This window comes from Theobroma cacao, chromosome 2, assembly GCF_053813885.1.
Source record: "Theobroma cacao isolate CCN51 chromosome 2, ASM5381388v1, whole genome shotgun sequence".
Classification (NCBI taxonomy): Eukaryota; Viridiplantae; Streptophyta; class Magnoliopsida; order Malvales; family Malvaceae; genus Theobroma; species Theobroma cacao.
The window spans coordinates 2772131-2798449 of NC_142640.1; the positions used below are offsets into that span (position 1 = coordinate 2772131).

Sequence of the window (26319 nt, forward strand, 5' to 3'; positions counted from 1 at the left end):
AAAAAAAAATTGGTAGAAAGTGGCCCGTGTGCAAAGCACGGGCCATAGTCTAGTAAAGATAAAAGAAAGGAAAAGAATAGGATTGACATGTCGACTTGCCACGTCAGACTCAACGAGTGTTCCTTCACAAATGCTTGTCCGATGATCACCATTCACCTGCAAGGCTGCAGCTAGTAACGGAAATGGGGAGATTCGGCGCAGCCGTTTCGGCCTTTAGAATCACGGCTCTGCGGCAGTCTCTCCCCGGATCACTTCGTTTCGCGTCCTGTTTAAGATCCAAGGCAGTTTCTTCTAATGCCACGGACTCGTATACAATGAACAAGAGGCTTTCCCATTTGATAAGAACCGGCAAGCTTAACGAAGCGAAATCCGTGTTTGATCAAATGCCGCAAAGAGATACGGTGACGTGGAATTCAATGATAAGTGGGTATGTCAAAAGAAGAGAAATTGCCAAGGCGCGAAAGCTTTTCGATGAAATGCCTAAGAGAGATATCGTGTCATGGAACTTGATCATTTCGGGTTATGCTTCGTGTTTGGGGTACAGATTTCTTGAGGAAGGGAAAAAGTTGTTTGATCAAATGCCCAGGAAAGACTTCGTTTCGTGGAATACAATGATTAGTGGGTATGCCAAGAATGGAAGGATGGATGAAGCTATAAGGCTTTTTGAGAGTATGCCTGAAAGGAATGTGGTTTCTTGGAATGCTATGATTACTGGGTTTTTGCGTAATGGTGATACTGTAAGTGCTACTGAGTATTTTGAGAGGATGCCTGAACAGGATTCTACTTCCGTTAGTGCATTTGTGTCTGGTTTAGTTCAGAACGGAGATTTGGATGAAGCTGCCAGGGTTTTGATTGAATGTGGAAATAGAGGCGGTTGGAGGGAAGGTTTGGTTCAAGCTTGTAATACTTTGATTGCAGGGTATGGTCAGAAGGGAAGGGTAGATGATGCTCGGAGACTTTTTGATCAAATCCCATATAACTGTGTTCAAATGGAAGGGAGAAAAGCGGAGTTTGAGAGAAATGTGGTGTCATGGAATTCGATGATCATGTGTTATGTGAAGGCAGGAGATATTGTGTCTGCTAGGGAGCTCTTTGACCAAATGGTGGAAAGAGATACAATTTCTTGGAACACCATGATTAATGGCTATGTTCAGATGTCAGATATGGAGGAGGCCTCAAATCTTTTTAATACAATGCCAAAGCCTGATAGCCTATCTTGGAATTCAATGATCTCAGGGTTTTCTCAGCTGGGTAGGTTAGAACTTGCTCGTGATTTATTTGAGAAGATGCCCCAGAAGCATTTAGTTTCATGGAACTCCATAATAGCAGCGTATGAGAAAAATGAGGATTACAAAGGAGCAATTAAGCTTTTCATTCAGATGCAAGCTGAAGGAGAGAAACCTGATAGACATACGTTTTCTTCAGTCCTCAGTGTGGCTACTGGGCTTGTGGATCTGCACTTAGGCATGCAGATTCATCAGCTGGTGTCAAAGACAGTAATTCCAGATGTACCTATAAAGAACTCCCTAATTACAATGTATTCGAGATGCGGGGCAATAATTGAGTCACGGACCATTTTTGATGAGATGAAATCACTAAAAGATGTAATCTCTTGGAATGCAATGATTGGCGGCTATGCATCACATGGTTTTGCTATAGAGGCTTTGGAACTCTTTAAATTGATGGAGAGGAATAAGGTTCAGCCAACATATATAACATTTATTTCTGTTTTAAGTGCATGTGCCCATGCAGGATTAGTTGATGAAGGTCGGGCATATTTTAAGTCCATGGTTAATGAATATGGCATTGAGCCCAGGGTTGAACATTATGCTTCCCTTGTAGACAATGTTGGTCGGCATGGGCAGCTTGAGGAAGCCATGGATTTGATCAAGAGTATGCCATTTGAGCCAGATAAGGCAGTGTGGGGTGCATTACTAGGTGCTTGCAGGGTGCATAACAATGTAGAGTTGGCTCGAGTTGCTGCTGAAGCATTGATGAGTCTGGAACCTGAAAGCTCAGCCCCATATATATTGCTTTACAATATGTACGCTGACAAAGGACAGTGGGATGATGCTGTAGAAGTTAGAGAAATGATGGAAAGAAACAAAGTAAGGAAGCAAGCAGCATACAGTTGGATAGATCCCTCATGTTGCTGATTGGAAGAATGCACATAGTAGTTGGCTGCTCCAAATTTAATTCAGAGCTGTTTATAATGACTAACTGAATGTAAGAGCGTTTTGATTTTTTTCCTTTTGGCATTGTAGGAAAAGTAGGAACATTTTGCTTTGTTATGTTCCTGATGTGCTTCTTTTTTATTTTCAGACACGATCTCCTTTCCTTCAGGATTAAAACAAGGAGCAAACTTGATGACATAATTATCACATTGGGTAAAAAGTAACATCAGCAAGCCAGCTGGCTTGAAGAACTTACTTTTCATGATCATTATTGGCTTGTTAAGCTCTCCATGGACAAGGTATTTAGATTTTTGACTTGAGTGATTCAAGTCAAGGTGTCAAGCAATTGTTTGAACTGAACATTCTGTTCTTGTCTGGGACAGAATCTACTACTTTCCCTTCTCAAGTTTACTGGATAGGACACCTGGCTGGCTATTCCATGAGTAATATACTACTATATTTCTGTGGATGTTAGTTTTATTGGATGGTTTCCTTTTTGCTTTCCAAATGATTTGAAGGCTATGAATTGACTGTTTAGGATGTTTTTTGCAAAAAATATATGAAATCGCAATGATTGGAATCATCACAATATTAATATTATATTATTCTGCCAGGATGATTTTAAATGTATAGACAATAGAAGTGTTTTGTATGCTATGTCAAACAAGTTGAAAATTTTCAATACTCTTTTAAGTTCTTTAAACACCTGTTTTGTCTTCGTTCATGGTTGTTGTTCGGGCAGTGAACCAACTTGAATCTGACAAGTTGAAAACAATTAAACTATAGACACTAACCATTGTGTTTTTATTTTATGTTGTTTCGCTGAAAATATATATGGCTTTTCCTTAAATTACAACTATTTTCATGGGTAAATCTTTTTCTAGTAAATTGTATCTGATTCATGCAGTGGACTACAAAAAGGTTGGAGCAATTGTTGCTAGGTGGTGCTGGAATAGTTCTGACTTTTCCTCAGCTGGTTGAAGGATGGAGGCATAAGATCCTCACCTGATTAGTGGACCATCATGCAAACTTTAACATGCCATACATATTTGGAGATTCTGATCAACCGCGAAGGCAAGAAAATTCTATGCATAATTATGATGAGGTGGACTTTCTCCCACAATTATTCTGCTTTGTCAATTTCAAAAATAGCCTTACATTTTACAGCTTGGAAATGTACAGTTTTCCAGCTTTTACAATCTGGCGCTCAGCAACATCTTGGGCTCGCTTGATGGATCTAATGAGGAACTCTGTCATCTTGTACTACAACTTGTATTGCTCAAGGAAGAAATTTCTGCATCATGATTCATTATTAACTGTGAAAGGCTTGCTTCTTCGGAATGATAAAGCTTCGCTTTTCTGTTCAAATGTGACTGCTTGCAACCTTTGGGTTTCACTCAAGACATGGCAGAGATTGGTACTTTGACTAGAATCTGCTACATCCTTTCTCCTTCATCTTCTTCCTTGCCACAGCAATGTTTATGAATTTTGGACTGTCAGATACATGCTGTTTCTATCCATTTTCACATGACTAGTTTGTCCATCTTTTTGTCTTTCTAAACTTGGCATCTTGTGAAACATGGGGACATACCGGTTTCAAATTTAGAAACATGTGGTCATTCCATGTTTGCCTTGATGAAATAACCCCTGTTTGAAGTTTTCCTCAAGTCTAAACATGTAAAGACACTGAAAATGTGGGAAAAATTCATAGAAACTTGCTCAAAATACTTAAAAAAGGATACTTAGTTCTTCTTTTTTTAAAATAATATTTTTGACTTTTGAACTGTTAACATTATTAGTCAACAATTAAAAAAATTAAACTTAATACTACATAAATATTTTAAGATATAAACACCCTTTATTTTACATTTTTAATTTAAGTATATTCTCTTTAAAAAAATCTACTCATTCTTCCCTCAACAACCTTAATAAGAAAAAAGAAAAAAGTTTAAAAATTTCGATTTGAAGACTTGAAAACTTGAGGTTGTTTTTGTCTTTAAAATCATAAACTTTTGTGTTGAAGTAAAGTTTATTGTCATCAAAGTTTTTATTTCTCTGATTGTTGAAAATTTTTTTTATTAAAAAGAATATATTAAAAGTAAATATTTTATTTAATAATGAATATTTTAAATTTGATAGTGATAGATTTATTCACTTACTTTTGTTGTTTTTTAGAATTGATACTCTGCCCTTACGTACTATACACGTGTAATAAAATAGATTTTTTTTAAACTTCTATGATTTGGACCTTATTAGACAAAACAAAGAAGAATGAAAGCTATCTCGTAGACCTCTCAAATTAAAAACCATGCAGTTGGCTCAATAATTTTAAAGATTTAAAATAAAATATTTAAATGAGATTTTTTTAATTAAATTTAAGAAAAGAATTTTATTAATTTTTTTTAATTTTTTAAGATGTAAAATTTCTAATGAAACTTTTATAATCAAGTTAATTTTATATTTTTTTAATTGGTAATATAATTAATTTATTTAATTTTTTTTGAAACATTATCGATTTTAAATAAAATTTTATTAATTTTAGCTTTGAAAAACTTTTTTTTTAAACAACACTTATGAGAATTATTAATATTATTTTAAAAGTAATATATGCACTGAGAATTGAAAAATAAGAAAATATATTATTTTTAATTATTTTTTATTTTTAATTATTTTTAATAAAAATAAGATAAATAGTTGAAAATTAATAAAAAAGTAAAAGCTAGAAAAAATAAGTACTTATTAAGCTTGACAGAATAGATAAATATTTTATTGATTAATTTAATTTTTATATATTTTTAATATAATTAATTATATTATAATTATTATAAAATTATGATACCTTTCCAAATTTTGGACTTCAAATTTTTATTTGGGTGGTTTTAGCAATGTAACTGTGCAGTGCAATATTAAAACTCTCAAAATATTTTGTATATGAAATATATTTTTTATTTTCCAAACAAGAACAACTCACGAAATTTTTTTTGAAAAAAAATAATTCCGTTTTGCATAGAGTCATAATAATCTAAACTTTTTTAAATATCAAAATTTAATTCAGTAATAAAGGTATGTATTTTTTGTTAAAACATTCGGATTTTAATTTTGATTCGAAGACATTAAAAATAATACTTCAAATTGTTAAAAGAAATTATGATAATTTCTTTTTTTAAATTAAAATGAAAATATAATAAAGAACCAATAAAAAAAATAAAAACTTGTTAAAACTCCGACCTTTGATAATGCCACGTGTGAAAACGCAATGGAAGATCAAGACTTTATTTCGACCGTTGATGATACCATGTGTCAAAACCTAATGGAAGATGAAGCTACTGCTAAATCGAGAAGCGCCGAAAATCGAATACCCTCATCGCGTACGTAGAATCGTGTACATATAAATACAGAAGTTTACGCACAGAAACACATAAAAACGCCAGAGGAAAAGCTTTTCCATTATTTTTTGGGTAGGAAGATAAAAAGGAAAACTGTAAAACCAATACATTCAGAGAAAGAAAAAGGGAATTGATTTCTCTATTGACTCGCTCCAATTCACTGAGTCACGAACATTACAGAAACATCATTTTTCAAGGCTGGTTTCGAGTTTCAATTACGATTCGGAGTTGATTGAAGTTAGTTGTTTTTTTTTTTTGTTTTTTAAATTTTAATTGATGATGAAGAATAAAAGGTCAAAAACGAGCGTGGACAAGGCGGTGGTTGATGTTTGGCAACGGGAAGTCGGGGAACTCTCGACTAGGAGCTTTGCCCACCGGCTCGCTGCTTCGGAGGTTTTAATTCTTTATTCTTATCCTGGATAACCTTATGCCCGTTTCTCTCTCTTCTTCTCCGTCTTCCACAAAATAGTAAAGATCTTTATTTTCTTATGGTGCCTTCCAATTCTTTTTATCGAGTGAATGATAAGTATATAATTTATATATTGTTTAAGAAGTTGGTTCTGGGTAACTACATTTATTGTTGTGATTTAATTGAAGTTAGTTTTGATTGATTGTTGGTAGATTTTAGTTGATTTTCTTAATTTATAACTGTCATTGATCTGGGATTGGAAAAATAAACGATGGGTGTTAAATTTTGAGAATTAGTGATAGGAGAAGCAACGATAAAGATGTCTTCTTTTGCAAAGATTGTATCAGAAAGTTTTGATCTTTTTCTTTCAATATTTTCATGAAGCACTTGTATAGTTAATTGAGAAATTCCACTGTCAGCATTTCTTTTTTGAACAGTTGTAATTGTTGTTAATCAGCATTAGCTCCTTTTGCTAACTTGTGCCTTAATGTTTTGAACGAATGGATATGCTTATTACATTGTTTTGGCTTCTTAATATGGGTATAATATGTGTGACAGACCAGCCAGCAAATGTTTAAAAGGTGGAAGTAACGAACTTGCTATCCCTTACAAATTCCCATGTGGCTGTAGGTTTTGATTAGTTAATTGTTTTATGTTCCAGGATCTTGTGCTCCGACTTGAAATCTACAAGAAACTTGAAAAGCACAGAGGTTGTGTAAACACAGTGAGCTTTAATGCTGATGGTAACATTTTAGTCTCTGGCTCTGATGACAAGCTGGTTGTACTCTGGGATTGGGAAACTGGGCATGCCAAGCTTTCTTTCCAGTCAGGGCATGTCAACAATGTTTTCCAAGCAAAAATCATGCCTTACACAGATGATCGCAGCTTGGTTACTTGTGCTGCAGATGGGCAGGTGAGTTTCTTATTTAGGCATGCAACATTTTTTTGAAAATTTTGTTAGGACTGATTTAGAATTTTTTCTGGTTAGTGAACAATTTTCTAGACACATCTTTCCCCTTTGAGTGCATATATTAATTTTTTTATTATATCATAAAAAATCAACAGTAGATAATTGAATAAACAATTTTTCTGGAGCCAGGCAGTAGAAGCATTTCTATTTCAAGTCTGGATTATACTGTATGAAAGACTTCTAATCATTTTACTTTGTAAAGATAAAATTGGATGTAGGATTTGTATTTATTTATATATTTAATTATGGTAACCGTTGAGTTGGTTTACAACTCAAATTTGAATGAGTTAGCTGAGGTATAGGTAAGCTAATCTTTTCTTTTTCTTTGAATGTAATGTGTAAGTTAAAATGCTAAGGTTTCCTAATTTTTTTTTCCATCTTTTTCTCTACATGAAAAAGATTTTAAGTTTTAATCTATCAATATTGTGAATTCTTTGAACTCTCTGTTATATATCCATATGGTGAAAAGTGACAAAATAACAATTTTGTCAAACTGCATAACTTTAATTTTCCTCCAGGATGAGCATTATTATATCTTCTTTCTGCCTTTTTCTTTGTTAAGAAGGAAAATGAGGCTTAAGGAAAAAAAGAGCACTAAGCAGCTAACAATGTGCTTAAGCAAAGATCTGTGTATAGTGAATTAAGAAGTTTCAATTCTAACTGAGAACTGTTTCTTTATTGTAGGTTCGACATGCTCAAATTTTGGAACGTGGGGTCAAAACTAGGTTGTTGGCCAAACATCAGGGACGAGCTCATAAATTGGCCATTGAACCAGGAAGCCCTCATATATTTTACACTTGCGGTGAAGATGGATTAGTGCAGCATGTGAGTTGTGTTTAACTTCGAAGTCATTATTATTTCCTTTAAATTCTTTTAGTTGATAAGTTAGGAACTTTCATGGGATTAAGCAAAAAACAGTTGGTTACAGAAAACTTTTACTAAGTTATATGTGGCTGAATTGAACAACAGTTTGAGGAGTTCAAATTTGATTTCAGGTTGTCTGCAATTGATTCTTTTCTTGTCCACTTATGTTTTCTTTTTCTTACTGTACCTTTTTTCTTATCACATGTCTGTGTGCCAGATAAAGTCATGTCTTTAATGGAAGAACATAATCCCAACTCTACATTCTCATGTTAATCTTCTTGTATTTTTGCTGTATGCTGACCTTTTCTCCAGTAACCTGATTTTTACCTGGATTTTAATGTAGCTGACTCATACAGCCCTGTGACACTGTTACTTGCATTTCAGATTGATCTTAGAACTGCAGCCGCTACAGAACTTTTCACATGCCTTCCAATTGATGATACAAGGCCAGTTATCCATCTCAATGCCATTGCAATTGATCCAAGGAACCCAAATCTCTTTGCAGTTGCAGGGTCGGATGAGTATGCTCGCCTTTATGATATTCGCAAGTATAAGTGGGATGGCTCAACTGAATTTGGTCAACCTACAGATTACTTTTGCCCTGCTCATTTGATTGGTGATGAGCATGTTGGAATAACAGGCTTGGCCTTTTCAGATCAGAGTGAGCTTCTCGTCTCCTACAATGATGAATTCATCTATCTCTTTACACAGGATATGGGACTGGGCCCCAATCCAGTCCCATCATCTCCTTTGTCTGCATGTAGTGAAGCAAGTGAAATGGAACTTGATCACTCAGCTGCATCAGCATCAGCTATGGAAGCTGGTGAAAAAGCTAGTCCCCTAGTCTACAAAGGACACAGAAATTGTGAGACGGTGAAGGGTGTGAGCTTCTTTGGACCTAAATCTGAGTATGTGGTTAGTGGATCTGACTGTGGCCGAATATTTATTTGGAAGAAGAAAAGTGGAGAGCTCATTCGTGTTATGGAAGCTGATAAGCATGTAGTCAACTGTATCGAGCCTCATCCTCATACCACAGTTCTTGCCAGCAGTGGAATTGAGAAGGACATCAAGATATGGACTCCAAAGGCTATTGATAAAGCTACTCTTCCAACAAACATTGAACAGGTATGCCATGTCCTTTTAATCTCTTACAGAAACAAAACTTTGAAGAAGAAAAAAAAAAAGAATAACACTAGTGTTACTTTTTGGGTTATAAATAAGTTAGCTTAAGACATCAAATGCATTTTTCCTCATCAACATGCTGCGTGATGCTAGGACAAAAAGGTGGAAAGAGCCCACACCCTTTTTCCATATTGTTTATCTCTCCTCCAATAGAAGCAAGTGTTTATGAGTTGGTTCAAGATATAGAAGTGCCTGTTACAATGTGGCTTTGGTACTTCAGTTCTTTTTTTAAAAAAAAAAAATTCTGTTGTGATAGGAGGGAAGGCTTGAGATTTGGACTTGAGATGAAGTGACCTGAGCTCCAATGGCTTTTAGTCAGCTTTTCTTGTTTAATTTTTCTTTCAGATTAACTACTGTGTGATCTCTTTCAATCCACCCATCCTGGCATTCTAAAATATTCATGTACTCCTAGGAATTCTGTGAATGAAATGAAATCTGAAATGTATTTTAGATGCCAAGGTAGCTTACAATTTAGGGAATCCCAGGGATGTTTTATTTAATGCCAACACTGGCTTGCTGTTCTTAATTGCGTAATTCACACGGATTGGTTGGCAATATCCATTCTAAAGATGTATGAGAAGCAGAGGAGCTGATCTCTCTGCTATTACTTCTTTGAAAAAGGTTCCAAAACCAGCCCTCTTTCGTTGGTTGTCCTTTGCTGCATTCGACGAGGATGATGATGATAATAATTTTATTGGTATTGATGATGACGATGAGGACGATGATGAGGAAGATGACAGTGATGATGATTACGATGATGTTTATGATGAAATTGATGATGAGGAAGACGATGACAATGACAATGATGATGATGATGACGATGACGGCGATGAAGATGTTGACGGTGGTGACGATAGTGATTGCAGCGATGATGGTGATAATGATGTTGATGATAGCAATGACAATGCTAAAAAATTTCTTGATAGTTTATGATGCTAATAACTAATGATGATTGTAATTTTGCACTTTCTGTGTCCAGTTCAAACCAAAACCTAGGGGCTGGATGTATCGAGTGACTACGCCGCAGGACCTGATGTTGCACTTATTTTCACTGCAAAGGTGGGGGAGTAGCCCAGAGCGGAATGGAGAAAACTCATCAGCAGCGGGCGGGGAACTTCTAGATCTTATGTTGACATTCAATGACAATAGTGATGCTTCTTCAGATGGAGGGAATGCCTCTGGTCCGGAGGACTTCTTTAGTTGAATGATCATGTTGTGGCAACCGTGTTTAATAATTGTACATAACATAGGGCTTAAGTAAAAACTATATTGAGTGCCGTTTTACAAATTTTTATGTCCACTGCTTCTTTTATTAGATATTTAAGTTCTTTCTCATTTATTTATTTATTTATGTGGGCATAATATTCTGCTGTTTATTTATCACTTGTTAGTGTATTATTTGATGTATGTGTGTATATCATGATGTCTTCTAAGATCAGGATGCCTCATTTATTATCTATTTTTCTAACATCGAGAGAGCACCTGGCCTTCGCCTGTTTGCTTTCTCTAACATTCTGAAGGCTGTGGCTTTATTTCCCTTTCTGCCTTCATAGAACCTACATGCTTTTCTCATTAAAAGACTCTGCATGCTGTATATGTGAAAACCGCATTGATTTCTTTATTGCTGAGAAATTTTCAACAAGTGTGGTACATAAGGATTACCTTGTTTATTATTAAGAAGTAGCTTTGGTGAAATGAAAATAGTATTCAGTTCCATTGCTTACTTGCTCTGAATCTACAGAATGCTTTTTCTTTGTCCAAATTGCTGCTCTAAGGAGGAATTCATCCATGGCCTTCACGGACGATCCCTTGAAATCTCCCCTTTCCAGGATTGCATCTTCCATTTTCTGTTGAATTTCACGGACTGACCTTCTCATTTGCTCTCCTTTAACCGTCTTGCCAATGACCAAGTTGATTGTTCCTGCAATATGACCCTGCTCAACCACTGCGGTTTTAATCCCTCGAGCAATCTCTAAGCAAACACCTACTTCCTTTTCCAGCAGTTGGGAGTTGAAGAACTGCTCTCCAGCCAACGGCCAGCCGATGATGGGTACCCCATGACACAAGCTTTCCAGCACTGAATTCCAACCACAATGGCTAAGAAAGGCACCTGTCGATTTGTGCGAGAGAATTTCTGCTTGGGGAGCCCATTGACGGACCAAAATGCCTTGGTTACTCTTCTTAATTCGTTCTTCGAACCCATCAGGCAGCCATTCATCAGCTTTGGGTTCTTCTGTCACGTTGAAGCCAAGGGGTGGCCTAATGACCCAAATGAATGCTACGCCACTTGCCTCCAAGCCCATCGCCAATTCTTTCATTTGTGAAGCTAAGATGGTGTTATGCGATCCAAAAGATACATACAGAACTGAACGTGGTGGATGGGCATCTAGCCATGAAGACAAGTCATTAAAATTTGAAGAGAGTCTCTTTGTTAACGTGCCTTGTTGCGTAGATTCATCCTCCTTAGCAATTGAGCAGGCTGGTCCTACCATCCACACGGGCTTTCCTCCCGTTTTCCTGCGAAAATATTTTGCACCAATTTGTTCCAACTCCTCTATGCTATTGAGCAATATAGCATCAGAGCGTAAGCAGAGTAAGAACTGGCGCTCACGAAAACGGAACAGAGATGCGATGGCATCTGTGTACTTGAGATCAGTCCCAAGTTGGGATTGGTGAAGTTTTGCTGCTTCAGGAAAATCAAGCAGTGCGAATTCCTCTTCAGTACCGCGTTGGTTTGTGTTCAATGAGAGGGAAAAGTAAATGCCCATGCTGTAAGCAGCCCCAGCTATGAAAACCGAATGAAATATGCCAAGCTCATTGGCAACCTTGACTGTCCATGCCAAGAACATGTCAGAGATAATACACAGAGGAAAATTCCCTTCCTTCTTTGCGATGTTTATGATTAGGTTCTTGAAAGGGGATTCAAGTTTTTCAGAGGCTTCCATGAGACGACCTATGAACTCATAAGAAAGTGTATCAGTGTTTTCTGCTTTTGGTGGGAGTCCATACTCAGTCCCATTGAAGGGGATTTCTGCTAGGTGTATGTTGGTTTTACAAGGGAGTGAAGATTTCAGTTTTTGGATATTAAGAGGGGTGTTGACAATGGTGACTGCATAGCCTTTTCTTTGCCCTAGTCGCCTTGCAAGTGACATGAAAGGATTGAGGTGACCATGAGCCATGAATGGGAACATCACAATGCTCTCTCTGCTTTCCCCTTCATCCATAGCTATGACAGTCACGAGAGGAAGAAAAATGGGAGGGTGTGTGAATATAGGGAACGGGTGGGGGAGCGTTTGGAATTGGAAATTTTAATTGAGGAAAGATCTCTTTGAATGGAGAGTTGGGCTAGTGGGAGAACAGATGTGAGCTGTTGAGGGAGACTTATTGTTGAAAGCCTAATCTTTTTCTCTAGTAACTGAGTCGCTGTATGTGGCTGGAGTCAAAAGATTCTAGCAGATGTCAAAACAGTGTAGTTTGTGTTTTAATTGTTTGTTAGTGTTATGTGCTTGAAACGCACTATAGGGAGTCGTTTTGGTGAGGAGTCTATTATATGTTTCAAGTTTCTGTTTTAGTTACCGTTGAATCTTTCTCAAGAATCGGTACTGGTTCATTTTCTTGATAGATTTTAGATCCTATTTTTTTAATATTTTTGTTTATCGAGGCTAGATCTAAACTCGGTTAATTTTTGATTTGAAAATCCTTGCATAAATACTGAAAAGAACTTTGAAACTTTGAGAGGAAATTTCATTTTTCCAGAAAGCTTGTTCTGCTGTGCTCTTATTCTCCAAATATTTTTTTTCTTAATTTTCCCTCTGAGATTTTATAGTGAAAACTCAATAGTTAGAAGATAAAGTCATGTGGAGAGGAATGTTTACTCATCTATCGTCTGAAAACTTGTATGAGCTGGACTTGTCTCGTATAAGCTCGAGGTTTTCTGTGGCCAACTTTTGCAGGTCAAAGAGGAGTAAGATTCAACGTGGTGCAGCTGTATGTCCATTGTGTAAAAAGGTGAGTGAGTCTGTTCCGCATCTTTTCTTTCATTGTGAGAATTCCTAGGTTGTTTTGGCCAGATGGTGTCAAATATGGGGTGGCACAAAAGCAACAATTGCACACTTTTCTGGGTTGGAATATTGTCTGTGTCGAGGAAGGCAATTTGGTTGATGCGGAACAAAACAGTGTTTAAAGACAACGTGTGGGACGTAGATCAGGTTTTTGACAACTCCAGATTGCGGGTCGCTACTTGGGCGCAAGCTCTATGGCCCACAGAGAATGAGTCTGCCTTCAGATTCCTAAATTCAATGTTATGGAGCAGCTCGCGGGGAATCGAAAGAAGCGGGTATTGGAGGTGTGTTAAGGAACGAGAATGACGACAGTCTCATTCTTTTCTCGACGGCAGTGCGATTAATGGACTCTAACCTTGCGAAACAAAATGATGCTACTGCTACAGATAGAGAATATGAAGAAAAAGCTGAGAGTATGGCAGATATACAATATTCCCAGAGAAATAAAGGAAGTGGCAGACGCTCTGGCGAAAAAGAAGGAAGTCTGAGACCAAAACTATTTACTGGAGGAGGTTCACGAGAGCACTCAAGATTTGGAATGTGCACGAGACTTGACTGGGTTATCCGCCGGGGAAACAAGGTTTTATTAGCCTGGAATGGAAGTCTGTTAATGCTGGGTCATTTGTTGGGCTTATTGTAGTAGCAGAACAGAACAGCGAAGCACTTGAGTTAAGGCTCATTGGGATGGATATGTTTGTTTTCTCCCGGACCCGGTTTTCCTCTAGCCGCTCCATCTGAAAAAAGGAGCCACAATGCTCCATGCCTTCATCTGCAGCAGGTAACGTGAAGCAAATCCCAATCTCCATGCAGCTATTAACTCCAGAAAAGCACCCTAGACTTATTGTGCCAACATATACTTAATGTAGTTTCAATTCTCAACATTTTTCTACAGCATTGATACAAAGGGAAAAAACACAACCTACAACTAACCATGTTTAATATTCAACAAGAAACAGTTGTGGGCTCATTGTTCTTGTTCTCTACGTTTACGCCTGCATGGAAATACACTATTTTGGGCATGTCAACAATGTTTTCCAAGAAAAGATCATGCCTTACACTAAGAAATAGGAAGAAGAACCTGAGCAATCACCAGTCAACACACTAGGAATGGCTGCATTGATCTACCTTTGATTCATTTCATAAAAGTTTATAAACACATGTTAAAATGTGAAAAAACAAAAGATTTTTAAACTTGGGATAAAAACCCCAGAATATCATAATCTGCAAATTGAACTGCAATTTACTTCATGACACATTGATGCTGCAGCTGATCAGCTGATAAACTTGATAAAAACCTGATAATTATCATGACACTGCAGTACTTGAATTGCACATTAGTCCAGACAGAATCGAAATGAAATTATAGATACATTTAGGAGTAATAATTTGATATGTTTGTGGGAATTGTTTCACTGAGAGAACCCGCGTCTGGCTATATATGACTTATAGTTAATCTTACATTTCGTTTCTATAATTAAACCTCCCAAAGGGTCAACTAGTCTTATTGACGAACTGCACATCGCCTTTGCAACTCTTTTGGCGGGCTAAAAACTTAGGAGTATCTGTGTGCTACATAGTTACAGACTGAGTTTATTTAATTGTAACAATCGAGATTTTCATCTTCTACTAATTAGTATATATGATTACTACTAAACCTCCATGCAATTGCTGCTGTTTTTGTCACTTGAAGTTGAAGGAGCACTTCCTATCATCAAACTCTGAATGAAGGCAATCATCTGTTAAAAAAAAGTAACTCTGTTTTAGTTACATAAGAAATGATACTGCAAGTGATAGATAAAAACAATGATTAAATGGAGGCATTAAGCTGTCAGCAGGATCATTCTGCTCTAGTGATTAATTTTCTACTTATGTCAAATGAAAGTTCAGTTTTTGACAGATAGAAGACTGGATCAATCTTAGTTATATTAATAGCTTTTGTTCTATTAACATTTTTCAATCTCCATATCCTATTGGCTTTGGCATTCTTAAAGACAGGTTTAGGCTGCTCTGGCAGATTAGTTGCTGTTGATGAATGCAGAACTTATAACCAGAAAAGGGTTTTTAGCAATGTGACTAACTTTTGCAGATGCTGATGCTGATCAAACAGCATGGATGATCAATATGTTCAATGTTGAAACATGAGAAGTTTATTGAGAACATATAGTAGCTTACTAGGTAAAAGTTCATACCAATGTGATCGCAATGCAAATAATACTAAAGCCGGGGAAATGAAATGGTGCATCTTCGGACAGGAACAATGCTGTATGAACAGAAGAAGTGGTCACTGACATTTGTCAATAAAAGGGAAATTTTTGGGAAAAGGGACGAAAATACCAGTCTTTACACACCTGTCAGAGGACTAAAGACTAATGGAGCAATGATGTTGGCCAAGGAACTTATGCCTGAGATGCATCCTTGAGCCTTCCCCTGATATATTGTGTTTTGACCGATTAAAGTTATGCATGAAGAAGAGGATTGAAATAGGAGAAAGGAGCAAGAGTGAAGATCCAATTTGCTAGAATTACCTGCTCTCTGGCGCCAGCTTGTTTTGATGCAATACTGCGTAACTGCATAATTAATAAGATTCAATCAACAGACGTAGTGTTTCAGCTAACAGAACAAAGCTTGCAATGAGATGGAAGTAAAAAAACTTACAGATGGTGGTGCAAAGACCATCATTATTGACAATGCAGTAGCTGCATATGGAACCTGCATGAACATGTCTTTCCACCCGAAGTTACATACAGAGAGGCATACTCAGAAGCAAAAATCAAATCATTTAGAGTAATGAATTATAAATACTGTTCCCAAAGCTTGGTACTAATTTTTGCTAATAGAGACCTTCCGTGCAAAAACATTATTTGTAAACACAACTCAATCAACATTCAACTTTAAAAGTAATGCTATTAACTTCTCCATTTTATCTGATGTGATGATTTTTATTTCCTCAAGGCAGTTGCCATGTCACCTTGCTCCAAAACTCCAGGTGACATAACTTTGATTCTGAGGTTACTTCTGTGTCTAACGACACAACTGACAGAACAAGAATTTTTTCTGCTGATCTAGTAGTCTAGTAGTAAAAGAAAAATGAAGCAAGCAAATTACCCAGTCTGACCAGGCTATGCTATAAAGAATGGCCTGCATAACACCAGGTGCAAATTCATCAGTGACATGGTTACAATGTCATCAGCTTGCAAGGACTAAATATCAGAGGGAGTAACAATAAAGGTTGAGCAGGTGAGAATACAACTCTTACATTTGCACAGCTGACCAAGAGTCCTATTGAAAGCAACTTTCCGTCCCCTAAGGGAGAAACCAGTAAGGGCATGAGAAACAACTGCAGGATTCAGAAGCATATAAGAATAAAACAAAAATGAGAAAACGAGTAGTATGGGAAATGTACCACGCATCAATAAAACATACCTGTGAAATGGTTGATATAATTCCAGCAATTAGCATCAAATCAGCAAACTGATTCTTGTTAAAGTGGAAACGGGCTTTTAAATAGTACTGCATGGTAGAAAATTTTTCATAAGAGACTTTAATCTGTTTGATCACAAGATTGTACTTAAGGATGTGGTATGCACAAGCATAAAACTTGAACAGACAATTTGATCAATTTATTAAACAACCACTTTTCATATCTTAAATTTTCGATAAATCTGTAACCATTTAATTACCACTATTCTGCTTCATAAACTGCTCTTAGGTGTTACAAGAAACATTAGCTGCCATTTCTGGAAAAAAGAAAAGATTTGAAGAGTTGTTGGCTGTTGAATCACTGATTTTTGTCATTTTCAACCATGTATATTTGGATCATCATGAGATTTAAAACAAAAATTTGTCTAAACTTTCTCTTGGTAATGGTTCACAATTAGAGAAGGAAGTCATACCATTAATGAAGATATCATCCCACCCTCCGCAAGACTATTGAAGAAAGCAACAACTGCTGCTTGGGAAAATGATGGACTGCAATCATAACTTCATTAGTCATCTCTCAAACAGTAATAATACAAGTACATCAAATTATTTTGAGGACAAGGCCATGAAAACAACTTATGCATTCACTTTTTAAAGGAATCTATACTACCATTGATAGCTTAATTTTACTAGTCCTTGGGATGGATTTCTTTTCGTTTTCGATAGTGGGATGGATAAATATATATATTCACAAGGTTGCATGATTATTATTTTCATTCTGATCTCCTTTTTATAATTCAGTTGATGGAAGAAAACTTCTCGCTGAGTACTTATTACAAAGCTTCTAAGCAAAGAAGATCTGAAGATTCTTCTTGAATGTTTAAAGTGCTGCAGATATACTTTATCACAAGTAGTTAAAAGAAGTTTCACAAATTTTATTTATTCAAAATTTTCCCTTATTTCTTTCAGAATTTGTTTTTTTATGAAAATTTTCCATTCAAAAAGGTTTGCCAGGGCTGGGGGTATCAGCATGGTCTAATGAGTGCAACTCAATTTACATTGGACCATAATTGAGCTCACTTGAGCACCAAAGTACTGGGAAATATATAGCAAACCTTACCTGCTCTTCAACAAGCTAATAATATCTCCCACGGATGGAATTTTCTTGTATACTGGCATCTTTCTAGGTGCATTACCATCCTTCTGAATGACATCTTCCCCTTCTTTCAGGATTGGTTGTGTCATTCCATCAACTTGATCAGGTATACTTTCCTCAAGGAATATTCTCATGTACACTACTGCAAGCATTGATACAAACGTAGCAACCTGAAAGGATCAAAACAAAACAAAAAGTTGTAGCAAAAATTTTGATATACAATGATGAACAAAGATACAGTGTAGAGGTTCTAGACAAGGCTCAAGGAAAAACCTGAAATGTGGAACCAGTGGAGAGGAAACGAGCTGCTAAGGTTCCGCAGACGAATGCACCTGAGCTTACGCCTGAAAGGATTCCAAATGCAGATGCCCGTTGGCTATCTGAAATGTTGTCTGCCTGCCAAGCAAAGACCACAACTTTAGCAAATAAAATTGTAAACAGCTGAAATATACTTGACAGACATTTGGTAAAGCCGAACATGGATTCTAACACATCTACTTCAGTTTTAGGGCTGAAACCTAACCCCCTACCTCTTTTCTGTAAATATTGTGGTGTTTTTGTTAATCTAATGCATATAGTCAACTCTTCCTAAAGTCATTTTTGTCTGTGCTTTAGAATGGGTTGATATAAGATGTCACTAATATTCAAAGGGGTTAGGAGGATCAGATCCTATTATAGGAATAGAAGGATGCCTTCCGATATGTTAAAACTGCCCTGCACTTCATTCACTAATAGTTCAACACTGAATCAAGATGATGCTGGAGAATATGTGCTTGCTTCCAAGATTACAAAGCAGTTAAGGATGATTCAGGGTTATTACCAAATATGCAAGAGCAAGGCAGTTAATGCTGCCTTCACAGATCATGGCAGTGAGGGTCCTGAGCGCATAGTAGGCATAATAATAATTGGTTGTTCTGCTGCATGCCAATATAGCTGCAAGAAGATAGTCATGTTAACTTTAAAGATTTTGCAATTGGTTTAAAGGAAAATGAAAAGCAGGACTCTAGCCTTTGCCAGATTCTTAAAAGCAACGGCAGTAACATGATCAAGATGTGACAACTCTTCATAAAGAAGTTTGTACCTTATTGCTCACATGGGAAGCAAAGGGGTAGCGAACAGCACAAAAGTGACAAGGACTCAACTCAAATTGCTCAATGAGAAATTGGATGCGAATATTCAAGTAAAAGAGAAAGTAAATTAGCACAGAGAGTTAAACTCAAGCAGATGGCTTAAGGCAAACGTCAATGGTGAACCCCATTCCACATCACCCTGTAAACGACATGCCAGAAGGCATCCGTTGAAAAATCTACCGACACTTTTCTCTGCTCCAACCCGATTCAAGGTATAATACCTGATAATGCCAAATCAGGTTACGTTGGAAAATGAAGTAACCATGAGGTGACTTGTCACCCGTTAACCCATAGGTCCCATACCAATAGGCACAAGACAAGCATTGCATGGATGCATGGAAGCTTACAGAAAAACATGTTTGGGACCAAAGATAGGACCATGGAATGATGGAAAGCAGTCATGAAACACCAGTTACTGTTCCTATTTCGATTTCATACCAAGGGGAATAATGGACAAAGTCATAGGTAATGTGAGCAGAGCTTTTCTTCCGTATTGATCCGACAGATTCCCAATCAGTGGCATCATCAAGGCCGTCCCCAGTCCTATCATCTGCATCACACCAGACACAGTCACAAGTAAGCGCTAAATGCCACCACGTTTGGAAGATATTTAAGTAATCATGCTGATAATAATGAACAATTACTCAATTAACTCTTTGCTAAATTATTTCAAACTGTGCTTTTGGGCTTGAACCCAACCTTATCCTTTGAGGAATTCAGATTCTTTGGTACCCATATCGAAGATTCCTGATATTTGACTATGAATTTCAACGATGACAATGGGTTTTTCTTTCTTTTTCCTTTTTTACGATTATTGACCCAAAAAGGTGTGGACTTCTTTTATTAATTAAAAAAAATATCATCCTGAATCATAACACCATTTGACCTGATTTATTTTTTGGGTGTATGTGTGACATGACTTAATAAACTATAGAGGGTTAAAATATTATAGCATATTATCAAAATTGCTACTATGTTAATTATATACTGTAGATATCTTTTTGGCACCTTGTAGATATCCCGAAATAAACAAACTAACACAGCCGTGGGGCAGAAATCCTATCCTAATCGAGAAATAGACTCCAAGGGAAGAAAATCTAAGCTGTCTTTTCCTCATTTTTCTATAAATATCTTAGTAACTTTTTTGCACTGAAATTTCGTCCAAAGATAACTTGCAAAGGGAACTAAAATTAAATTGTAAGGGGACAACATGAAATCGACATGTTAATATGACCCTTCGTCCACACTGTGGCAAGTTGCTTCATTCATAATTAGGTCTGGCCTTCTCCTCAAAAGTCACGCAACAGAGTCACATTCGAGTGACCAACAAATTCAAATGTTTGTGCGATTGTGATGTCTTTATGTGCATCGGAATGAGACATGTACAAATCGCTTGTACACTTACCAATTATCCAATATGGCACTATGCAAGAATTGGGAATCTGTTTGCTTGGAAGGGACAACTTGAGCATTACTAACCCCATGGAAAATATCACCCAAAAGGAAAAGCACCCAACATTCGGTAGGTGTGATTTGAACGGTAGGTACGGTGGTGATCCATATGGTCACTCAACTCGGAAAAACCTTGCAAGGTCCATACTTCTCCACATGTACTACCTTATCATAAATTAACATTGAAGAGAATGAGGTGAACAGTGAAAAACCCAGAGGAGGGAAAGTCAAAAAAGTTAATGTAGTAGGATTGTACACTAGGAGTGGTCGTGAGAATCAAAGGGTTCTTAATTTGATACAAAAAAAATGGGGTTTCATAATTTATTCCTAATTTCTCTATACTAGAAAGACACGAAAACGAGATTGACAAGGAATAAGGATACTTTTCCCGGATTCCGGAACCCTTTAGCACTGAAATTCAAGCAGTTGTGGAGGCACGTACGTGTATCTAAGATGGGAAGTAGAGTTGCATGTTCTAGTGTAACTGAAGAACCATGAACCTCTCTCTCTCTCTCTCTCTCTCTCTCTTTCTCTTTTTCATATTCCGTTTTTGAGAAGAGAAGAGAGCATCAAGAAGAAGAAAGAGTTTTGATTTCTATTTTTTGTTTGTTGTTCTTGTTAAGAACAAAGAAAAAGGCAAGGAATGCAACAGCCCAGAATTTTCAGGGTTAAAAAAAATGAAGAGGATAGCAGGAGAAAAGGAAAACTAAAGAGTTGAAGAAAAAACGTACAGCTTGTTGTAATCCAGAGAGGTAAATGGCGAGGGAGCATTCATCAGTGCCAGGGCAAAGGGCGAACATGGTAACATCGGTAATGGCCGGAATCACAATGAAGGTGGCGAAACCTGACAGGAAAACCGTCACGAAAAGATGGCTTGACGCTGTTAGCTTCTTCTCCATCCCTATCTCTCTTTCTCTCTCTCCCTCCGTCCGTCCTTTCTCTCTCAAATGAAAAAAGCAAGTGCTTTGGCTAAGCAACGCTTGGAACTTTTCACTCAAGCGGTACTACCATAAGTAATTTACTAGCCTATAAGTAAATGTTGTATGTGTTTGGATTTTCTTGCCCTTTCCATTATAAAAAGGATAGAAAATAAATACTAGACATTTAATTTCTATAAATTCAGGTAGATATAAATTGATAATGCACTTGAACATTTGACCTATTAATTAGTATATAATTTTTTTACTTAAAAAGTATGAATACGAATCTCCTTTCTCTAAAAGAAAATATAAATTAACAATAACATACTTTAAATTTTATTTAAGGATCTGAATAAATTGTTATTAACAATTTGAGTTTAAAATTTTTAAAATAACGTGATTTAAATTTAAAAAATTATTAAACTAGTAATATTTGAATCTGAATCGTTACAATATATATAAATTAAAGGATATGATTTTTTTATTTCAATATTTGAATAATTAGATGTAGTATTATATTGATATATGAGCTAAGGTCGAAAAATTGTTAGCTTTTAGGACCAAATGAAACCAATAAAATCATTAATTATCAAGAATGATTTAATTATTCTAGAAGGCTTCTCATGTTTCAGTTAATGATCACAATATGTTACTAATGGAACATTTCATTTAATGGGTTATTTGACATCGATTCAATTCTAAGTATAGTGAAAAATGAGGTGGACCACTTCAAAAAAGAACCTATTTTAATTTTGTTGAGACTTGAATAAGCTTAAACAAAAATATAAAAATATTTTATAACATATCATGGCTTGGTGGAGTAATATGATAATTATATTTTGTATTAATATTTGGTGCACTAGCACTATATAGCTTTTATACACAAGCTATCAAATCTTGACATCTATTTAATGAGGTAAAAAAGGTATTCATTCTTTATTTTTAAAACAGTATAGGGTTTTAATATCAATTTTTTATTTTTTTTTAAATAATGAAGTGTCAAGATTTAATAATTTATTTTAATTAGAAAAAAAAGAATTTAAACCTTACTCTATAGGCAAGTGATTATGTATCAACCAATAAATTAAATGTTCGAGTACAATAAAATTTAGTAACTTGACAGTGTATAAAAGTTAAATATTGTTAATGTATCAAATATTAATCCTTATTTTTTATTAAAATGAAATAGAAAGAAAGTGATTATGTGAGCCTTTTTACATAGTTGGATAGGTGTTTTGACCTGTAATTACTTCTATTTTTTAACTTTTTTTGGCGTGCAAGGATTCGAGATTCTTGAGAAGAGCAAAGTCACATCTCCACTTTTATAATAATTCATTCAATGCTTAATTAGCAATAATTGTGGTTTGCTTACAGAATAATCAGCTTTTTTATTAGGGAAATGAAATCCCAAGCTGTACTTGTCCCTTTCTAATTATGGAACATATAAAATATAATTATGTAGTTTTTACAAACAGGTGAAAGATTAAAGTATTAAACATGGTCGAGCACGATTCAAAGTAACTCAGACAATGCTTTCTTACTCCTGCATAACTCAAAATATAAAGTGGGAGCAAGTATGGTATTTGTTTATTTTGAAATATTTTAAATAAAAAATTGTTTATTATTGAAGTATTTGAAAATCTTGTTTTATAACTTAATGAAAATCGATTACTGATATGCAGTGAATATTCCATTAAAATCTCGAACCTAATTCGACTTAATCTTAAAATTCAATTTTATAGTACATTAAAACAACAAAAAAGAACTCATCAGTGTTGTAAAATAAACTCAACATTGATAACATGCTTTTAAAAATTCAAACAAAAAAATAATAATAATTAAATATGAAACAAAATATCAACCATAAAATCAAATATATTATTTTGTCAAATTTTATAATTTCAATACTCAAAAATCATATACTTATTTATATATACATTATTTTGTCAAATAATAATAAAATTATAACTTATACTCTTTGGTTGATAAAAGTGGATGAATTTGCAAAAAATGCAAACCATGACAGTAGTAGGAATTTAAATTGTTCTTCTTACCTTAAACAAATTTTAAATGATTTTTATTCCAATATTCACGTTAGAGTCAACTAATATATAAATAGTTTCGAGTATAAATAATTAACTCATAAACTCAAACTCTCTCTAAAATTGTATTGAATATTAATTTTATTATCTAAAACCTACTCATATTGATTTTTAAAGTAAAATACCTTCATCTTTCTAAATTTTAGTAGAAATTGCAAGCAAGTTTATTAGTTTTTCAAATAGATATTTCATCAAAAAATACAAATACCGTTAACAGAGATTCAAAAAATTTAAAACACTTTTTTTATTAATTTTAAAAATTATTATTATATTTTTAAAAAAATTAAAAAAAGAACTTCGATCAGTGCTCATCTGAGGAGGGTTTTTTTTAATTAATAAAAAAATTAATAAAATTATATAATAATAATTTTAAAAATTAATCAAAGATAAAATTATCTTTTTATTTTTGATACGTCATCAAATTGACAAAAATATTAACGGATAATTAACAACTAGACTTAAATATTCAACGAAAAATATTTTTTAAACGAAATGTGTATTTTAAAAATTAATAAATTTTTATCTAATTACGATTAAAATTTAAAAAATAAAGATATTTTATCTTAACTTTTAATTATCATAAATCACATTAATCGAGTTGGATCAAATCGAATAGTCGTGTTAAAAATCCCGTCCCCTGCCATCGCCCTCTGTTACAGCAGTCGTGATCTGGATATTCTCTCAGAAAGCGAGGAGGAAAAAGCACAGAAAAAAGGCTAAGAAAGTTTATAAAGTAGTCCTACAACCAATGCTTGGACTCCATGTGTGATTTCTGGGCTAGAATTGGTACTAGCACTAGAGTAAAGTTGGATTGCATCTGAGTGCTTTTCTTTCTTTTCTTGGGCTCGTAACCCAAAGTCATACCGTACGCCCACGCGGCCACGCCTGTTCTTAGATAAATAGGTCGGATCCATGTGCTGGGTTCACAATGCTTTATGTGCTATATATTAAAGGTTTGTTTTCTAAGCAGACAAACCTTTTTCTTATTCAAAAGAAAACTGAGTTGTCCGCTTTCGTACTTATCGGGCCTTTTTCTTTGTCACCACAAACCCATAAAGAAAAAAAGTTGGATAAACTATTAATTAAATAGTAAAAAAAAAACCCAATCACAATTTAACAATGAAATTGAGATTGATTTTAAAATTTTAAAATTAAATTATTTAATTTTTAAAAAATAATTCAAATTGATTGAATTATTAGAAACAATAAAAAATAATTAAAATTCATTTATCCCGAATCGTTTGATTGGTCCTAATATATATTATTAATGATAGGATTTTTAATTAATTCAGATATCAAAATAATTGAATAAACGGATACAAAAACTAAAAAGTATCAAACTAAATTCAATCCGTTCTTACCCCTTTTTTTTCAATTTGCACATATTAATGCTCTCCTAAGTTGAATTGTTAAGAATTATTGATTTATTCTAATTAATTAATTTTCCAATGATTTATTTATGGTCGTGATGGCTATATGAGCTCCACTCCACATAATATACAGCTTAGAGTCTAATTAATATATACGTGACATATACGAAGGTTCCCATCGTTTTTGCTTTTGTTATTTGTCTTCTTACAACCAATAATTAATACCCAAACAAAGCTATCTATCATTTAACCTAAAGTTTCTTGCATTTGAAGACTTTAAGGGAAGAATCATTTTTCAGGGGGCAATAGTTACAATATGCTTTTCCCTGGTGGTCATCCCATTAAGAAGGCATTTACATTTTTAAAGCATAAACAGGGGTTGGTGCATCTTATAAGTATAAAAATATATTTGATTAAACACTCAGGTAGGAGATCAGAATTGGGAGTTGGCTGAGATAAGAATGATTGATCACAAAGACAGCTATTCACAGCTCAACCATTTGACAATTTGCCTTTAGACCAATGTAGCCCATTTGCTTTGAAATGCGCTCACCCACCTTATATAATTCTCCCCAAAATTAAAATGCCACCCCATTGGTTTCTTTATACATTCCCTTGGCTCTCAAAGAATGCTGTACATCAACTTCTAATCATGAGATACCTTTGCTGATGATGATTCTTCGCAATTATGATCAGAACCCTCCCTTCACGTAAACGAGTTTGCTCAATCCAGCTCAACAAGCAGGTGTTCTCTTTTGCATGAGGAAGTCTGTTGTATATCAAGCTTGAATAAATTAACAAAGAATGGTACAATTAAAGAATTCTGGGCTTGTTTGATTCTACAAGAAAACGAGTCTGTTTGACAAATGAGGCAAGGCTCAACGCAGATGCATTATTTGATATTCTGACGTTTTTTTTTTTTTTTTTTTTTTTGTAATGGCACATGTATTCTATTAGATACTCAGCTAGTTTAACGGACATTTTGGTAGTCTACCAACAGGATAAACTACTAGGAATTTTTTCTCCTTTTTCTATACTTTCAATTGCAACTCAACCTAATTTTTAATTGTTGATTAGCCAACCTTGCATTGATGTGAAAGTATCGAGGGAGGATGCTATATAAAGGGTGGAGGTGTTGGAGGTTAACATATCAGTTGAAACCGGAACAGGGATTGGGAGAGAGTAAAGACAGTGGAAAAAAGAATGGAAGGAAAAGCATCACCCAAGAGGGAATTCAAACAGGTGAGAAGCCGAAACCAGAAGGCTTTGAGGAGCAATTTATTGGAAGCTATTGCAGAGGCTAATGGCGGGGGTGTTGTCTCTCACATCAACGAGGATGGAGTTGTGAGGATGAAGATTGTAGTAAGAAAGCAAGATTTGAAGCAAATGCTAGGAATGATCAACGGTGGTGGTAGGATTAGCTCAAACCAGTCACCTTCTCCATCTGTAGAAGAACGCTTAAATCTCCTGCGAAGAAAACATCTTATGAGGTCCAATGCAGTTAAGAAGAGTCCGCGTCCTTGGAGTCCTGAACTTCAAAGCATTCCTGAAGAATGAAGAAATCTGAAACTCAACTACGTTCTTTACATTTTGTTAATTTGGTGCAAAATGTACAACTTTAACATGCAGCTAAAAAACCTTTGACATGAAAATGAAGTAACTTTTGTGAATTATTAATTCAATATCGATTGTATGATATTGTCATATCGATATCATGGTTCTT

General features: G+C 35.2%; 3 protein-coding genes and 1 pseudogene across 8 annotated transcripts; 2 read left to right on the forward strand and 2 right to left on the reverse strand.

The window, feature by feature from the left end:
* The first annotated feature begins 42 nt into the window (after positions 1-42).
* Positions 43-3835, forward strand: MEF9 (mitochondrial editing factor 9). Of its 4 annotated transcripts, XM_088803322.1 has the most exons (5): positions 43-2226; positions 2323-2473; positions 2558-2617; positions 3082-3279; positions 3357-3835. In XM_088803322.1, the coding sequence occupies exon 1, from the start codon at positions 183-185 to the stop codon at positions 2154-2156; it is 1974 nt and encodes a 657-aa protein (XP_088659448.1). In that variant the 5' UTR covers positions 43-182; the 3' UTR covers positions 2157-2226; positions 2323-2473; positions 2558-2617; positions 3082-3279; positions 3357-3835. The 4 variants fall into 4 exon arrangements, with proteins under 4 accessions (XP_088659448.1, XP_017970800.2, XP_088659449.1 ...); XM_018115311.2 differs by lacking the exon at positions 2558-2617; XM_088803323.1 differs by lacking the exon at positions 2558-2617 and having other exon boundaries at positions 3082-3248; positions 3342-3835.
* A 1745-nt stretch (positions 3836-5580) lies between these two features.
* Positions 5581-10332, forward strand: LOC18607484 (uncharacterized). Of its 2 annotated transcripts, XM_018115315.2 has the most exons (6): positions 5581-5953; positions 6631-6882; positions 7624-7764; positions 8188-8928; positions 9607-9859; positions 9965-10126. In XM_018115315.2, exons 1-6 carry the CDS (start codon positions 5837-5839, stop codon positions 9979-9981), a joined length of 1521 nt encoding a protein of 506 aa, XP_017970804.2. In that variant the 5' UTR covers positions 5581-5836; the 3' UTR covers positions 9982-10126. The 2 variants fall into 2 exon arrangements, with proteins under 2 accessions (XP_017970804.2, XP_007041733.3); XM_007041671.3 differs by lacking the exon at positions 9607-9859 and having other exon boundaries at positions 9965-10332.
* Positions 10333-10658: 326 nt separating this feature from the next.
* On the reverse strand, positions 10659-12209 carry LOC18607485 (UDP-glycosyltransferase 92A1 pseudogene; annotated as a pseudogene).
* A 2183-nt stretch (positions 12210-14392) lies between these two features.
* LOC18607488 (uncharacterized) lies at positions 14393-21243 on the reverse strand. Of its 2 annotated transcripts, none has more exons than XM_018115316.2 (14): positions 20936-21243; positions 19191-19302; positions 18443-18555; positions 17896-18018; positions 17587-17792; positions 16940-17015; positions 16470-16556; positions 16303-16383; positions 16152-16184; positions 15702-15755; positions 15572-15613; positions 15395-15473; positions 15219-15306; positions 14393-14782 (listed from the first exon to the last, which is right to left on the reverse strand). In XM_018115316.2, the coding sequence occupies exons 1-13, from the start codon at positions 21101-21103 to the stop codon at positions 15230-15232; spliced, it is 1251 nt and encodes a 416-aa protein (XP_017970805.2). In that variant the 5' UTR covers positions 21104-21243; the 3' UTR covers positions 14393-14782; positions 15219-15229. The 2 variants fall into 2 exon arrangements, with proteins under 2 accessions (XP_017970805.2, XP_007041737.3); XM_007041675.3 differs by having other exon boundaries at positions 15236-15306; positions 20936-21239.
* Positions 21244-26319: the final 5076 nt, after the last annotated feature.

Coding starts and splice junctions, on each gene's coding strand:
- MEF9 (XM_088803322.1), top strand. CDS start 183: ATGGGGAGATTCGGCGCAGCCGTTTCGGCCTTTAGAATCACGGCTCTG.
- LOC18607484 (XM_018115315.2), top strand. CDS start 5,837: ATGATGAAGAATAAAAGGTCAAAAACGAGCGTGGACAAGGCGGTGGTT. Junction 6,883..7,623: donor CTTGTGCTGCAGATGGGCAG/GTGAGTTTCTTA, acceptor TCTTTATTGTAG/GTTCGACATGCTCAAATTTT. Junction 7,765..8,187: donor AAGATGGATTAGTGCAGCAT/GTGAGTTGTGTT, acceptor CTTGCATTTCAG/ATTGATCTTAGAACTGCAGC.
- LOC18607488 (XM_007041675.3), bottom strand. CDS start 21,103: ATGGAGAAGAAGCTAACAGCGTCAAGCCATCTTTTCGTGACGGTTTTC. Junction 19,303..20,935: donor TCTCTGGATTACAACAAGCT/GTACGTTTTTTC, acceptor GGTGTGATGCAG/ATGATAGGACTGGGGACGGC. Junction 16,185..16,302: donor TCTTGGTCAGCTGTGCAAAT/GTAAGAGTTGTA, acceptor GGTGTTATGCAG/GCCATTCTTTATAGCATAGC.